At 36.8% G+C, this 17,351-nt stretch overlaps 1 protein-coding gene across 2 annotated transcripts in view; it reads left to right on the forward strand.

The window, feature by feature from the left end:
- RASGRP2 (RAS guanyl releasing protein 2) overlaps positions 1-17,351 on the forward strand; it is a 139,613-nt gene that overhangs the window by 92,600 nt on the left and 29,662 nt on the right. For both annotated transcript variants that reach the window (XM_053719988.1, XM_053719989.1), the window contains 6 exons: positions 5,431-5,604; positions 11,376-11,492; positions 11,661-11,942; positions 12,084-12,161; positions 14,063-14,176; positions 15,040-15,155. In XM_053719988.1, the coding sequence (XP_053575963.1) occupies positions 5,431-5,604; positions 11,376-11,492; positions 11,661-11,942; positions 12,084-12,161; positions 14,063-14,176; positions 15,040-15,155 (881 nt within the window). The remainder of the gene's footprint in view (positions 1-5,430; positions 5,605-11,375; positions 11,493-11,660; positions 11,943-12,083; positions 12,162-14,062; positions 14,177-15,039; positions 15,156-17,351) is intronic.

Here is a 17,351-nt window from a genome sequence, read left to right on the forward strand (position 1 = left end):
AAGCTGGAGAGGCTGGAGAGAGCTTTAGTGAATCAGTTACATAGAATAACATAGGAACTGGTGAAGCTGGAGAGGCTGGAGGGAGCTTTAGTGAATCAGTTACATTGAATAACATAGGAACTGGTGAAGCTGGAGAGGCTGGAGGGAGCTTTAGTGAATCAGTTGCATAGAATAACATAGGAACTGGTGAATCTAGAGAGGCTAGAGGGAGCTTTAGTGAATCAGTTACATAGAATAACATAGGAACTGGCGAAGCTGGAGAGGCTGGAGGGAGCTTTAGTGAATCAGTTACATAGAATAACATAGGAACTGGTGAAGCTGGAGAGGCTGGAGGGAGCTTTAGTGAATCAGTTACATAGAATAACATAGGAACTGGTGAAGCTGGAGAGGCTGGAGAGAGCTTTAGTGAATCAGTTACATAGAATAACATAGGAACTGGTGAAGCTGGAGAGGCTTGAGGGAGCTTTAGTGAATCAGTTACATAGAATAACATAGGAACTGGTGAAGCTGAAGAGGCTGGAGGGAGCTTTAGTGAATCAGTTACATAGAATAACATAGGAACTGGCGAAGCTGGAGAGGCTGGAGGGAGGTTTAGTGAATCAGTTACATAGAATAACATAGGAACTGGTGAGGTTCGAGAGGCTCGAGGGAGCTTTAGTGAATCAGTTACATAGAATAACATAGGAACTGGTGAAGCTGGAGAGGCTGGAGGGAGCTTTAGTGAATCAGTTACATAGAATAACATAGGAACTGGTGAATCTAGAGAGGCTGGAGGGAGCTTTAGTGAATCAGTTACATAGAATAACATAGGAACTGGTGAATCTAGAGAGGCTGGAGGGAGCTTTAGTGAATCAGTTACATAGAATAACATAGGATCTGGTGAAGCTGGAGGGGCTGGAGGGAGCTTTAGTGAATCAGTTACATAGAATAACATAGGAACTGGTGAAGCTGGAGGGGCTGGAGGGAGCTTTAGTGAATCAGTTACATAGAATAACATAGGAACTGGTGAAGCTGGAGAGGCTGGAGGGAGCTTTAGTGAATCAGTTAAATAGAATAACATAGGAACTGGTGAGACTGGAGAGGTTGGAGGGAGCTTTAGTCAATCAGTTACATAAAATATCATAGGATCTGGTTAAACTAAAGAGGCTGGATGGATCTTTAGTTAATCAGTTACATAGAATAACATAGGAACTGGTGAAGCTGGAGAGGCTGGAGGGAGCTTTAGTGAATCAGTTACATAGAATAACATAGGAATTGGTGAAGCTGGAGAGGTTGGAGGGAGCTTTAGTCAATCAGTTACATAGAATAACATAGGAACTGGTGAAGCTGGAGAGGCTGGAGGGAGCTTTAATGAATCAGTTACATAGAATAACATAGGAACTGGAGAGGCTGGAGGGAGCTTTAGTGAATCAGTTACATAGAATAACATAGGAACAGGTGAAGCTGGAGAGGCTGGATGGAGCTTTACTGAATTTTGCACAGAATGATATCATTGAAGTTCATAATTAGTTTCATTATTGAATGATTAGTTGAATTAGGGGTGAAACAAAGAAACCAGTCTGCTAAGAGGCAAACAGCCGGGTATTTTCCCTCTGTGCCACACACAATAGCCCTTCTGAATTGAATTCGAATTTACCTCCATATTGTCACAAAGGGAGATATCTTATGCAGAAGTTGGTGAGATGAAGCTTTTGTCATCATAATAATATTGAGATGTATAATTAATGGGCCATTAATCAGTTAATTGACTGTTGGACAATGTAAGTTGGACAAAGTCATTTTTTAAATTAATATTCTCCTCCAATGTAAGATAGTTCTGGCTCAGCATTGTGATAGTAATATTAACTGTGAAGGTTTTTAAAACAATTATAAAGTGCTGTTATTCAGTAATGATCTAATGATGATAGGACTTTGGATTTGGTTAATTTTCTTAATCTAATGATGCCACAAAATAGGCGTTTTAGATTTATTAGAAAGGGAGGTGAAACGCGTAGTACATTAAATCATCAGCTGTGTATATTGGCTACAGTTTTCCTATGATAATCTTGGATATTATTTATTTATAAAATATTTTACCAGGAAGGATACATTGGGATGTCTCTCGTTTTCAATTATGTCCTGGATGAACAAAACATTGCATTGATAAAATAGGGTACAATAAAATACAAAAACAATATTAATAAACAATATTACACAATTTAACATAGAACATGTAGGAAATATATGATCAACCATAACAGGTGCATTCTGTTATTAGATATGTAGAGAGGGATCTCTTAAAGGATTTTAGGCATGGGGAAGATTTGAAAGTGTGCGGGAGGTCATTCCATATTTCGAGTGCTCTGTAGGAAAAGGAGGATCGAGCTGCTTTCTTTTTGTATTGAGGCAAACTAAATAATGTGCTGGTATTGGATCGGAGGTTATAGGAGGTGGGAATAGCAGGGGAGAGCATTCTGCTCAGGTATGGTCGGAGCTTCCCAGAAAGTCACTTAAACACAAGGCAGGAAAGATGGAGGGTGTGTCTGGATTCTAGCGCCAGCCAGTTTAGTTCTTTTAGCATGTCACAATAGTGGGTCCTGTAGTGACATTGTAGCACAAAGCGGCAGAATAAGTTATACAATGTATTAAGCTTATTAAGGTGAGTTTGCGGTGCAGGTTCATTTACTACGTCCCCATAATCTATGATAGGCATCAGCATTTGCTGTACAATCTTTTCCTTTACTGTAGGGCTTAGGCATGATGTGTTTCTGTACAGGGCACCTAGTTTTGGATTAAGTTTAGATGCAAGTTTTTCTATGTGGAGGCCAAAAGACAGATTAGGGTCTAACAAAATACCCAAGTATTTGAAAGAGTGGACTGCGGTCAGTGTGCAATTTGATTTTGTTTTAATGCATTGATGAGAATTTTGTAATTTGTATCATTTAGGAACCATTCTAAAGATCATTGTGACAGTTTTGTCAGTGTTTAGGAAGAGTTTGTTTTTTGTGATTCACTTTTCTACCTCTGTGAACTGGTCTTGGAGTACAGCCTCAAGTTGCGGTAGATCGGATTTGCTTGCATAGATTACTGTGTTGTCTGCGTACATGTGTACAGTTGAGGATTTGCAGACATTAGGCAAATCATTTATAAATAATGTGAAAAGTAGGCAGCCGAGAATAGAACCGTGGGGAACACCACACGTGACTGGGAGAGGGAGGGAGTCGCTGTCAGAAATGTAGACATATTGTGATTGATCCGATACATATGATCAAAACCAGGTTAGTGGACGATCACCAATACCTGAGTTTTTTAGTTTGTGCAATAGAATGTTGTGGTCAACTGTGTCAAAGGCTTTTGCAAAATCAAGGAAAATAGCTCCAGTTAGGTCTCCTTGTTCCACACCAGTTTGAAAGTCATTACCTGATTGAACAGGGGTCAAATAGTTAGATTGTTGGTAATACTCACATAGTTGCATATGGATGCATTTTTCTAAGATTTTTGACAATACTGGGAGAAATTATATTGGGCGATAGAAACCAAAGTAATGTCACCCCTTTTATGGATAGGCACTACTCTTGCAGTCTTTAAAAGTTTGGGTATGTATCCAGACACCAAGGATTCGTTAATTAGGGTTGTGACAGGTTTAGCAATTGCCAGCACACTGAGCTTCAACAGCATTGCTGGGATTTGATCAGGTCCAGACTGGTTTTTCATTTTTAGATTATTAAGATGTTTCTTAATGACATTGATGGGTGCAGGTCTAAAATTGAACTTCTCTATATTGGGTCTTTGCAGATTTAGTGGGGCCTGATCCACATTTGTAGTTTCAGGATGTGTGTCATTTATTAGTTTGTCAATCAGGGTGGTGGAGCATCCGACAAAATAATTGTTAAAGGCATTTGCCACTTCTAAGGGAAGTTGCAGGGTTTGGTTGTCCACTTTGGCAGAGGAGGGTTGGGAGTGGATTGGGGGAGTTTGTAAGTTATTTATATTAAGTGTTTTACCCTGGAAATAAATGTAATGTAAATCATTTTCAAAGAAAAGTTTAATAGATGAACATCCCCAGGGTGGGGTGAAGCAAGAGGGTTTAAATACCCCTACCTAGAGCTTGTGCAAATGTGTAAAGCCAGTTCCTGAGGATGGGCAGCAGTAATAGAGCTTTTTACTCAGCACCCTTACTATTTACAGAGGCATGTGAACCCTAAATGGAAAGAGAACAAAATTATATAACGTTGATTGGTTATTACAATGTCAGTAAGAAGATGGTATTTTGTATGTTTTTTAAATAGCGTCTCTATCTGAGCCATGACCCTGTAGATATAATATGGTTGTCACATGACCTTATAGATATAATACAGTTGTCACATAACCCTTTAGATATCATATTGTTGTCACATGACCTTCTAGATATTAAACAGTTGTCACATGACCAGTTAGATATCATATGGTTGTCACATGACCCTCAAGATATCTCATGGTTGTCACATGACCTTCTAAATATTTAACGGTTGTCACATTACCCTCTAGTTATCATATGGTTGTCACATGACCCTCTAGTTATCATATGGCTGTCACATGAACCTTTAAATATAATACAGTTGTGACATGAACCTCTAGATATCATATGGTTGTTACATGACCCTCTAGATATAAATAAGATTGTTACATGACCCTCTAGATATAAATAAGATTGTTACATGACCCTCTAGATATCATATGGTTGTTACATGACCCTCTAGATGTTATATGGTTGTTACATGACCCTCTAGATATTATATGGTTGTTACATGACCCTCTAGATATAAATAAGATTGTTACATGACCCTCTAGATATAAATAAGATTGTTACATGACCCTCTAGATATTATATGGTTGTTACATGACCCTCTAGATATCATATGGTTGTTACATGACCCTCTAGATGTTATATGGTTGTTACATGACCCTCTAGATATTATATGGTTGTTACATGACCCTCTAGATATTATATGGTTGTCACATGACCCTCTAGATATTATATGGTTGTTACATGACCCTCTAGATATTATATGGTTGTTACATGACCCTCTAGATATTATATGGTTGTTACATGACCCTCTAGATATTATATGGTTGTTACATGACCCTTTAGATATTATATGGATAATATAAAATGCTAATTACTTATCTTACTAGCCTTGATACTTGCTTTAAATGTAACAAATAATGTAAATATTAAACTATAAATATATATCATATTTGTTTATGTCTGTTGCTGTTTTTATACTGAGGACACCCCCCATGGTTTACCCGATATATTCTTCTACATATTCATCATTTGTTATTTTTTTCACACTTGTACAGCTTATATTAAAGGTCTGAACAGACAAGGGGCTTGTGGAAGCCGTATTCTAGTACAATTAATCTTCTGCAAAAGTATTGGACCTAATACAAAATGTATTTAACCCACAGTTTCAAGATTATCACAGTTTTGTCCTTCACGGTTGCACAGTGGGGAATCCGGTTTTAGAGAGGTTCATAGCTCTGTTCAATGGGGTTTCACAGTGGATCCAGCTCATGGTACTGAGCAAACATACCCCCCAGCAACGGGCAGCAGTTATCAAGCAGTTTGTGCATGTCGCAGAGGTAGGTGCCTGGTTTGTCTGTAACTTATATCAGTGTCATCGGTTTATGATATATATATATAAAAGAGAAGAACAATCTATTCAGTGCTACATGAAGGGCAACAGGTTATTTAATACAAGAACAATGTATTACACAGCTGAACAAGCAGCATTTAGGGGATGTAAAACACAAAAAGAATTTCCTGTAAGTGCTAAATTATCAGGAAAAAATACCTTGCAGTGGGCAGTATTTACTTTCCCCTTTTCTGTAATTTAACTCTCAAAACTGTGTTATTTTCCCAATCCATGAGAAAGGTTAAAGTGCTTACTCTACACTTCAAACAGAACAAAGTGAACAAACCGTTAGTAATGCAGCACATAATTACTGATATATACTGTGCATATATAAACATTTATTGTGTGTGCAGACCTTATGTAATACAGCACTTAATTACTGATATATACTGTGCATATATAAACATTTATTGTGTGTGCAGACCTTTTGTAATGTAGCACATAATTACTGATATATACTGTGCATATATAAACATGTATTGTGTGTGCTGACCTTATGTAATGTGGCACTAATTACTGATGTATACTGTGCATATATAAACATGTATTGTGTGTGCTGACCTTATGTAATGTGGCACTAATTACTGATGTATACTGTGCACATATAAACATTTATTGTGTGTGTGCAGACCTTTTATAATGTAGCACTTAATTACTGATATATACTGTGCATACATAAACATTTAATGTGTGTGCAGACCTTTTGTAATGTAGCACTTAATTACTGATATATACTGTCCATATATAAACATTTATTGTGTGTGCAGACCTTTTGTAATGTAGCACATAATTACTGATATATACTGTCTATATATAAATATTTATTGTGTGTACAAACTTTTTGTAATGTAGCACATAATTACTGATATATACTGTGCATATATAAACATTTATTGTGTGTGTGCAGACCTTTTGTAATCTAGCACTTAATTACTGATATATACTTAGCATATATAAACATTTATTGTGTGTGCAGACCTTATGGAATACGACACTTAATTACTAATACTGTGCATATTTAAACATTTATTGTGTGTGCAGACCTTTTGTAATGCGGCACTTAATTACTGATATATACTGTGCATTTATAAACATTTATTGTGTATGCAGACCTTATGTAATGCAGCACTTAATTACTGATATATACTGTGCATATATAAACATTTATTGTGTGTGCCGACCGTATGTAATACAGCACTTAATTACTGATATATACTGTGCATATATAAACATTTATTGTGTGTGCAGACTTTATGTAATACGGCACTTAATTACTGATATATACTGTGCATATATAAACGTTTATTGTGTGTGCAGACCTTATGTAATGCAGCACTTAATTACTGATATATACTGTGCATATATAAACATTTATTGTGTGTGCAGATCTTATGTAATGTGGCACTTAATTGCTGATATATACTGTGCATATATAAACATTTATTGTGTGTGCAGACCTTATGTAATGTAGCACTTAATTACTGATATATACTGTGCATGTATAAACATTTATTGTGTGTGCAGACCTTATGTAATGCGGCACTTAATTACTGATATATACTGTGCATATATAAACATTTATTGTGTGTGCAGACCTTATGTAATGTAGCACTTAATTACTGATATATACTGTGCATATATAAACATTTATTGTGTGTACAGACCTTATGTAATACAGCACTTAATTACTGATATATACTGTGCATATATAAACATTTATTGTGTGTGCAGACCTTATGTAATGCAGCACTTAATTACTGATATATACTGTGCATATATAAACATTTATTGTGTGTGCAGACCTTATGTAATGCAGCACTTAATTACTGATATATACTGTGCATATATAAACATTTATTGTGTGTGCAGACCTTATGTAATGCAGCACTTAATTACTGATATATACTGTGCATATATAAACATTTATTGTGTGTGCAGACCTTATGTAATGCAACACTTAATTACTGATATATACTGTTCATATATAAACATTTATTGTGTGTGCAGACCTTTTGTAATGCAACACTTAATTACTGATATATACTGTGCACATATAAACATTTATTGTGTGTGAAGACCTTATGTAATTCAGCACTTAATTACTGATATATACTGTGCATATATAAACATTTATTGTGTGTGCAGACCTTATGCAATACGGCACTTAATTACTGATATATACTGTGCATATATAAACATTTATTGTGTGTGCAGACCTTTTGTAATGCAGCACTTAATTACTGATATATACTGTGCATATATAATTATTTATTGTGTGTGCAGACCTTATGTAATGTGACACTTAATTACTGATATATACTGTGCATATATAAACATTTATTGTGTGTGCAGACCTTTTGTAATGCAGCACTTAATTACTGATATATACTGTGCATATATAAACATTTATTGTGTGTGCAGACCTTTTGTAATGCAGCACTTAATTACTGATATATACTGTGCATATATAAACATTTATTGTGTGTGCAGACCTTTTGTAATGCAGCACTTAATTACTAACTCACGGCTAGATTATGAGTTTTGCGTTATGAGTGAAAAAGCCTCATAACGCTGCTTTTTCACTACCGCTGCTATTACGAGTCTTGCAGGTATATCTGTACCGCACACCTTTTTGGCCTTAACGCAATGTAACTACCGCACCTTTCAAAAGGTCCTTTTTCAATGGAACTTCCATAGCGCCGGTATTACGAGATTTGCCTGGGAGGCCAAAAAGTGAGCGGTACACCCTAAACCGCCAAGATTCGTTCCGCCATCTAAAGTCAGTAGTTATGAGTTTTACGTTACAAAGCTGTAGTATAAAACTCCTAACTAAAGTGCTGCAAAGTACACTCACACCCATAAACTACCTATTAACCCCTAAACCGAGGCCCTCCCGCATCGCAAACACTGTAATAAATTTATTAACCCCTAATCTGCCGCTCCGGGCATCGCTGCCACTATAATAAACATATTAACCCCTAAACCACCGCACTCCTGCATCGCAAACACAAGTTAAATATTATTAACCCCTAATCTGCCGCCCACAACGTCACCGCCGCCACTATACTAAAGTTAATAACCCCTAAACCTAAGTTTAACCCTAACGCCCCTAACTTTAATATAATTAAAATAAATCTAAATAAAAATGACTATCATTAACTAAATAATTCCTATTTAAAACTAAATACTTACCTATAACATAAACCCTAAGCTAGCTACAATTTTACAGGTAAGTTTGTATTTATTTTATCTAGGTAGATTAGTTAGTAAATAGTTATTAACCATTTACTAACTACCTAGTTAAAATAAATACAAATTTACCTATAAAATAAAACCTAACCTGTCTTACACTAACACCTAACATTACACTACAATTAAATAAATGACATTAATTAAATACAATTAACTAAATTACAAAAAAAATAAACACTAAATTACACAAAATAAAAAAGAAATTATCAAATATTTAGACTAATTACACCTAATCTAATAGCCCTATCAAAATAAAAAAGCCCCCCCCCCAAATAAAAAAAACCCAAGCCTAAACTAAACTGCCAATAGCCCTTAAAAGGGCATTTTGAAATCAGCTATTTTACCTGTAAAAAAAAATACAAACAACCCCCCCAACAGTAAAACCCACCACCCACACAACCAACCCCCCCAAATAAAAACCTACCTAAAAAACCTAAGCTCCCCATTGCCCTGAAAGGGGCATTTAGATGGGCATTGCCCTTAAAATGGCATTTAGCTCTTTTTCTTTGCCCAAACCCCTAATTTAAAAATAAAACCCACCCAATAAACCCTTAAAAAAACCTAACACTAACCCCCGAAGATCCACTTACAGTTTTTGAAGACCGGACATTCATCCTCAACGAAGCCAGGAGAAGTCTTCATCCAAGCGGGCAGAAGTCCTCAATGAAGCTGGGAAAAGTCTTCGTCCAAGCGGAATTAAAGGTGAAAAAATCCTATTGGCTGATGAAATCAGTCAATAGGATTGAAGCTCAATCCTATTGGCTGATTGTATCAGCCAATAGGATTTTTTCACCTTTAATTCCAATTGGCTGATAGAATTCTATCAGCCAATCGGAATTCAAGGGACGCCATCTTGGATGACGTAATTTAAAGGAAACTTCATTCTTGAAGAGCCATCAAAAAAGAGGATGCTCCGTGCCAGATGTCTTGAAGATGGAGCCGCTCTGCGTCGGAAGGATGAAGATAGAAGATGCCGTCTGGATGAAGACTTCTGCCCGCCTGGAAGACTTCTTGCGGCTTGGATGAAGACTTCTCCCGGCTTGATGAGGATGGATGTCCGATCTACAAAAACTGTAAGTGGATCTTCGGGGGTTAGTGTTAGAGATCTAAATGCCATTTTAAGGGCAATGCCCATCCAAATGCCCCTTTCAGGGCAATGGGAAGCTTAGGTTTTTTAAGTAGTTTTTTTGGGGGGGTTTGGTTGTGTGGGTGGTGGGTTTTACTGTTGGGGTGTTGTTTGTATTTTTTTTTACAGGTAAAAGAGCTGATTTCTTTGGGGCAATGCCCCTCAAAAGGCCCTTTTAAGGACTATTGGCAGTTTAGTTTAGGCTAGGGTTTTTTTTTATTTGGGGGGGGGGGGCTTTTTTATTTTGATAGGGCTATTAGATTAGGTGTAATTAGTTTAAATGTTTGATAATTTCTTTTTTAATTTGTGTAATTTAGTATTTAATTTTTTTTGTAATTTAGTTAATTGTATTTTATTAATGTAATGTATTTAATTGTAGTTTAATGTTAGGTGTTAGTGTAAGACAGGTTAGGTTTTATTTTACAGGTACATTTGTATTTATTTTAACTAGGTAGTTAGTAAATAGTTAATAACTATTTACTAACTATTCTACCTAGTTAAAATAAATACAAACTTTCCTGTGAAATAAAAATAAAACCTAAGCTAGCTACATTGTAACTATTAGTTGTATTGTAGCTAGCTTAGGGTTTATTTTATAGGTAAGTATTTAGTTTTAAATATGAGTTAGTTAATGATAGTAATTTGTATTTAGATTTATTTTAATTATATTAAAGTTAGGGGTTTTAGGGTTAGACTTAGGGTTAGGGGTTACTATATTTATTCAGTGTTAGTGATGTGGGAGGCCAGAGGTTTATGGGTTAATAACTTTAGTATAGTGGCGGCGGCGGCGACATTGGGGGCAGCAGATTAGGGGTTAATAAGTATAATGTAGGTGGCGGCAAAATTGGGGGTGTAACTGTAATGTAGGTGGCGGCGATGTTAGGGGCGGCAGATTAGGGGTTAATAAGTGTAATGTAGGTGTCGGCGATGTCGGGGACGGCAGATTAGGGGTGTTTAGACTCGGGGTTTATGTTAGGGTGTTAGGTGTAAACATAAATTTTCTTTCCCCATAGGAATCAATGGGGCTGCGTTACGGAGCTTTACGCTCCGTTATTGCAGGTGGGTTTTTTTTTAGCTGGCTCTCCCTATTGATGTCTATGGGGAAATCGTGCACGAGCACGTAAAAGCAGCTCAAAGCAGCGCTGTTATTTGTGTGCAGTATGGAGCTCAACGCTTCCATATTGCCCGCTAACGCCGGGTTTTTTCAAACCTGTAATAGCAGCGCTATTAAAGGTGAGCGGTGGAAATAACTTGCAAGTTAGCACCGAGCCACTCATAACGCAAAACTCGTAATCTGGCCATCAGTTATTTTAAGTTGCTAATTATTGTCTCTTTTACAGAGATTGCTACAACTACAGAACTTCAACACGCTCATGTCAGTGATTGGGGGTCTCAGTCACAGTTCCATTTCACGCTTAAAAGAAACTAACTCTCACATCAGCCCAGAGACCACCAAGGTAAGAAACTGTCTAATAACCAACCATCAGAGAGAATCTTTTGATGTTTTTTTTGAGTTGTGATAATTCAGTATGAACATTTTTGGTCATGTGGCGTGTTCTTGAATATCATTTATGATAAAAAGTATTACTCCCAAGTTTATTTTTATTATACTGTGTCCCTAACAGGTTTTCGATTCCCTTTTGGAGCTTCTTACATCATCAGATAACTACTCAAGATACAGAAGACGGTTTGCTTGTTGTAAAGGTTTTCGCTTTCCAGCTCTGGGCGTTCACCTTAAAGACCTTATGGCTTTGCATGTAGCGCATCCTGATTGGGCAGACAAGGCTAGAGGCGCAATCAATATTTCTAAAATGCGTCAGGTTTACAAGGTCGTACATGAGCTCACAGAAACCCAGAGACTCGAGCCACCCATGAGAGCCAACTCTGACTTGCTCAACTTGTTGACGGTAAGAAATGTTATACGTTGTGATGGACAGTGGGGGTTTGTGCAAAGAAAGAGAAAGGTCACAAAGGAACAGAAGGGGAAATAAGTGGTTGTTACGAGTTTGTATTTTATTGGTCTTTCATCTTTATCTTTTCTCTATAAGGTTTCCCTTGACCAGTATCGTTCAGAGGAAGAAATTTATCAGCTATCTCTACAAAGAGAACCGAGAGCTCGCTCCTCGGTGAGAGAACTGTGAATGAGGGTGACTGGGGTGGTCTAAATGGGCCCTACAAAGGCGAGAAATCTAATATGCATGAAAGAACCAAAATATAGACAGCATACAACACACATACACAGGAACATACACAACCATGCATAACCAACACTGACACATACACACACAAACATACATACATAAACACATAGACACACATAAAAACACACTGACATACACACACAAACATACATACATAAACACGTATACAAATACACAGACACATAAACACACACGAACATACATACACATAAACACATGCACACAAATAAACACACAGACACGTACACACACACACACAAATAATCACACAAAAACATACACACAAAAACATACACACATAAACACACAAACACACAAAGAGACATACACTTACACACACACCCACAAACACACAGACACATAAACACACACAAACACACAGACACATAAACATACACAAACACATACACACACACACATGCACACAAAAACATACACACAGACACATAGACACCCACAAACACACAGACACATACACAATCACACAAACACATTCACACACATAAACACACAGACACGCACACACACACACATATAATCGCACAAACACATACACACAAAAACATATACACACACTGACACACACATACACACACATATAAACACACACACAAACAGACACACACAAACACACAGACATATACACACACACAAACACACAGACACATACACACACAGACAGATATACACACACCCACAAGCACATACACACACACAATCGCACAAACACATAAACACACAGACACACACACACACCAACAAACACACAGACACATAAAATCACACAAACACATACACGCACAGACACATACATACAAACATACAGAGGCAGGCACACACACAGACATACACAAAGACACAAACATTTAGAGACACACACGGCACACACATACTGTAACTATACACATATGCACAGGAAGGTAATTGACTCTTTGTTTTCCTGTAAAACATCCAGGCCAGTAATTAACTCATTGCTAGTAATAAGCACATCATAGTATTCTACTCTCAGGGTTGCTGGTGAAACTCACAGAACAATAATGAAGCTATTAGTTGCCAGAAACACAAATAATTAACACCTTTTTGCTTGTAATTTACACAAACCAGTGATTAACGCTCATGTCTGCCAATAATACATACAGAACAACAATTTATCAATAGGTTGCCAGTAACACACACTGACCAATAATGAACTCCCTGTTGCTAGTAATACACAAGGCCAGTAATAAATACTCAGTCATATTTGCTAGTAACACAAACATACAAGTAATTAAACTCTTTGTTGCCATTAACACACAGGCTAAAACTTTACACAACCAGTAATTAACCCCTTGGTTGCCAGTAATGCTTAGTTTTAAGCCTCATTACTAAGGCAGGTAGGTGGTAGGACATTGATGCAGAACACACAATTTAGTTGCCACTGCATCCTGACTCCCAGTATTTGTCAATCCCTAAACCAGACACATTTCATCTTCCTTTGCTTCTTTTGTGGTTATTTGCTAGACGCCATCTTGTGCGTAAATTGTCTGTATCCCATTAACTGATGTTAGTTGTATTGCAGGTACTCTCACACATAGATGACACTTCTATACCAGGGGAATTTGATATTGTGTTATAAAACAGAACAGTTATAATTCAAAGGGCAGAAAGACTGAATATTGAAATAAATAAATAAGATAATGTTGTTGTACCCACGTAAGCTCTTTGAAAACTCAGCGCCTTATCATAGAAAAATCTGGGCTTTAGTACTCCTTAGAACAGCCCAATATAGGTGGGTTATTGAATTATTTTATGTGATCCATTATCTACTCATTTTTATCTCTGCCCAGCAATCCAATATCCAAACGTCTCCACCACCAACACCCCCATTGGAAGAGTGGGCAAATCTGAAAGCGAAACCAGACCAAGCCTTGCTGTGCCAGCATATCGAGAAGATGGTTGAGGTAGGTGAATTTTATTTTTTAGTTTCCTTTTTCAAATATTTAGACTGCTAGTTGCAGAACCCTTTTATTTATCAGTTTTTATGGAGTGATGTTGGCCAATGTGTGACCATAATTTCATGACAAATCAACTCATGCAATCAAGTAAGCAGGACACGGGCGTATTGGCCACACCCACTAAAGGTTCCTTTGCTCTGCTTCACCAAGAATAGCTAATAAACTGCACACAATATTAACAAAGTATTAAACACTATTTTCTTCAATTGAATCTATAAACTGTAGATTTACAGATCCCATGTGAAGTAACAAGATACATTTTTATTATTCTGTACAGTGCAGGGGACTTGCAAATGCGACCAACAAAAAAACCTCTGGTCTGATTCCCAAAACCATAAAATTCAGTGTCAAACTTCACACTTCATGTCAAATTTTTATAATGTGTGGCAGATTCCTAGGGCAATTACACCATGTGACAGAAGGGCAAAAAAAACAGACTGTTCTCGGGAAAGTAGGGACATTTAGCAAATATGCCATTCTGGTGTCCACAATATATCCATCAATTATTGGCTATATTTATATGAAATCCTATTAGCTGCAACAATATGTTTACCTGTGCCGGAATGTTTTTTAGTGGTGCAGCAGTAAACTTCTTTTAACCCCTGCAATGCCAGAGAGGGATATATTGAGGATGTCTCTGGTATAAAAAGAGTTAAAGGGACATGAAACCGCTGCTTCTTACATTACGGGAAGCAGACTCACATGTGCAAACCTGCCCCGCTCGGGGTCCGGAGCAGCTCACGCTATTTAGTACATGGAGCCCCATAGTCTATAGCGTAATAACATTTCACTCTGCATTCTCTCCGTAGTCCGTGTTCAGGTTGTTTGATGAAGATGGCGATGGAAACATCTCCCATGAAGAATTTCACACCGTCCGAAGCAACTTTCCCTACCTCTGCGCCTTCGATGAGATAGACCAGAACCAGTGAGTTTTCCGTCAGTTATCTTTGTGCAACAATCAGTAAATACTTTTATTTATGTTCCACAGATCTTGCCAGGCACAGACTGATTTAGTTGTATGACAATAGCCACAACCCACATGATTCAGTGGAATAACTTTCTTGCAAAACTGCTCCCATATAATACTCCAGAAATGGGTCGGCTCCTAAGCTTTACGTTCCTGCTTTTCAACAAAACATACCAAGAGAACAAAGCAAAATTGATCATAGCAATAAATGAGAAAGTTGTTTAAAATTTCATAATCTATCTGATTCACAGTGATTTTATGCTATTATATTCTGCAAAGACAAAGCTCGTTCTGTACAGTGATAACGTTTGGAGCTATTTTAAACCTAGTAGCTAGTAGCGGTGTCATGATTTACAGTATGAGAAGTTTTCAAATCGTAATATAGAAGATGATATCAGTTAGGAGCGACTTTCTTCTTATAGAAAATAATTTTCTGTTCTATTTGATTTTAGAGAAAAGTCTCAACAAATAAGAAAACAGTATTTTATCAATTATTGGAAAAACTGTAAAAAAAATTATTTTATAATATTAAAAGTAAAAAAAAAAACGCATTGGGCAAGCACGCCTGTATACAAATAACGTTAATACTAATCAGGAGGGGATATACACGCAATTATTTTCCGTAGACACTGTACGAAAAAATCAATACAAACATCACAAATATTATTTTTTGTAACATTTTTGCGTACAAATGTTTTTTTAGATGCGATTTTGGGTAAATTGGGCAGTGGTTTAACAATAATTTGTGCAGTGTAATCTTTGATTCCCTCTGGTGTCAATATGATCCAACAATGATCAAGTTCTGGTGGCGATATTTAGTAAAATATCTGTACCGTGTAAACTGAAGACAGATGTTTATTGCTAAAAATGAATACTATATATATTTCTCATGGTCTCTTTTTTGATTAGCCTTAGCCGATTTCCTTGAGAGCATACTGAGATAGGCTGAGGAATGTGCACATGCCTTGAGCACTTTATGTATACCATTAGCACAAATATTATTGTAAACACAGTTTTGTGAGCGACCCAGCAGAGAAACAGTTCATTATTCTGTCCTGTCTCTTAGTCTTAGAAGTTTTATACTATTGTTTTATTTAAATGATCTGTATCCATGGACAGTGCTGCGGAATATGATGGCGCTTCATAAATAAAGTATAATAATAATAATAATTAGAACAATTAGCATACACTACACAATGCAGACTGCAAGGTGTGGTTCCCTTATTAACGGTTTCACTGCTGGGTCGCTCACAAAACTGGCCCTAGAGGAAAAGCTGCTCAAGACATATGTATGCTCCAGCGCATACCTCTGTATGCTCTTATGGAAGCGATCTAAGTTATAACAAGTGAGATCAAGAGGTCGGTGTGGTAACAGGAGGGAATTGGAAAGTTTTTAAAAATTGTGCTCTGTATTAGAATCATAAAAGCTTCATCTTGATGTCGGCCTCCTTTTAAGTAATGAAAAAATCACACAGGACCTCTATATTATACTATACATACACATCAGCTCTTTTCCTGTGATCACAGCCAGTTCTATTAAAGGGACAGTCTATACCAACAATGTTATTGTATAAATAGATAATCCATTTATTTACCATTCCCCAATTTTGCATAACCAACACCGTTATATTAATATACTTTTTACCTCTGTGATTAACTTGTATCTAAGCCTCTGCAGACTGCCCCTTATCTCAGTTCTTTTGTCAGACTTGCATTTTAGCCAATCAGTGTTGACTCCTAGATAACTTCATGTGTGTGAGCTCAATGTTATCTATAGGGCACACATGAACTAACACCCTCTAGTTGTGAAAAAATGTCAAAATGCAGTCAGATAAGAGGCAGCCTTCAATGTCTAAGAAATTTGTATATGAGTCTACCTAGGTTTAGCTTTCAACTAAGAATACCAAGAGAACAAAGCAAAATTGATGATAAAAATGAATTGTAAAGTTGTTTAAAATGACATATCTAATTCATGAATGTTTATTTTTGACTGTCCCTTTAAGCTATGGCTATCATATACATTGCTGTAAGATTCTGACGGCTTAGTATTTTTTCATGTATATTTGTGGCTTGTGTACAAATGTGAATGGTTTTGTCAGTATTCAGTGACTTTATACGTTGCCAGATTACCTATGTAAGATGCCTGTCTATAGG

Source organism: Bombina bombina, chromosome 7 (genome assembly GCF_027579735.1).
Source record: "Bombina bombina isolate aBomBom1 chromosome 7, aBomBom1.pri, whole genome shotgun sequence".
Lineage (NCBI taxonomy): Eukaryota > Metazoa > Chordata > Amphibia > Anura > Bombinatoridae > Bombina > Bombina bombina.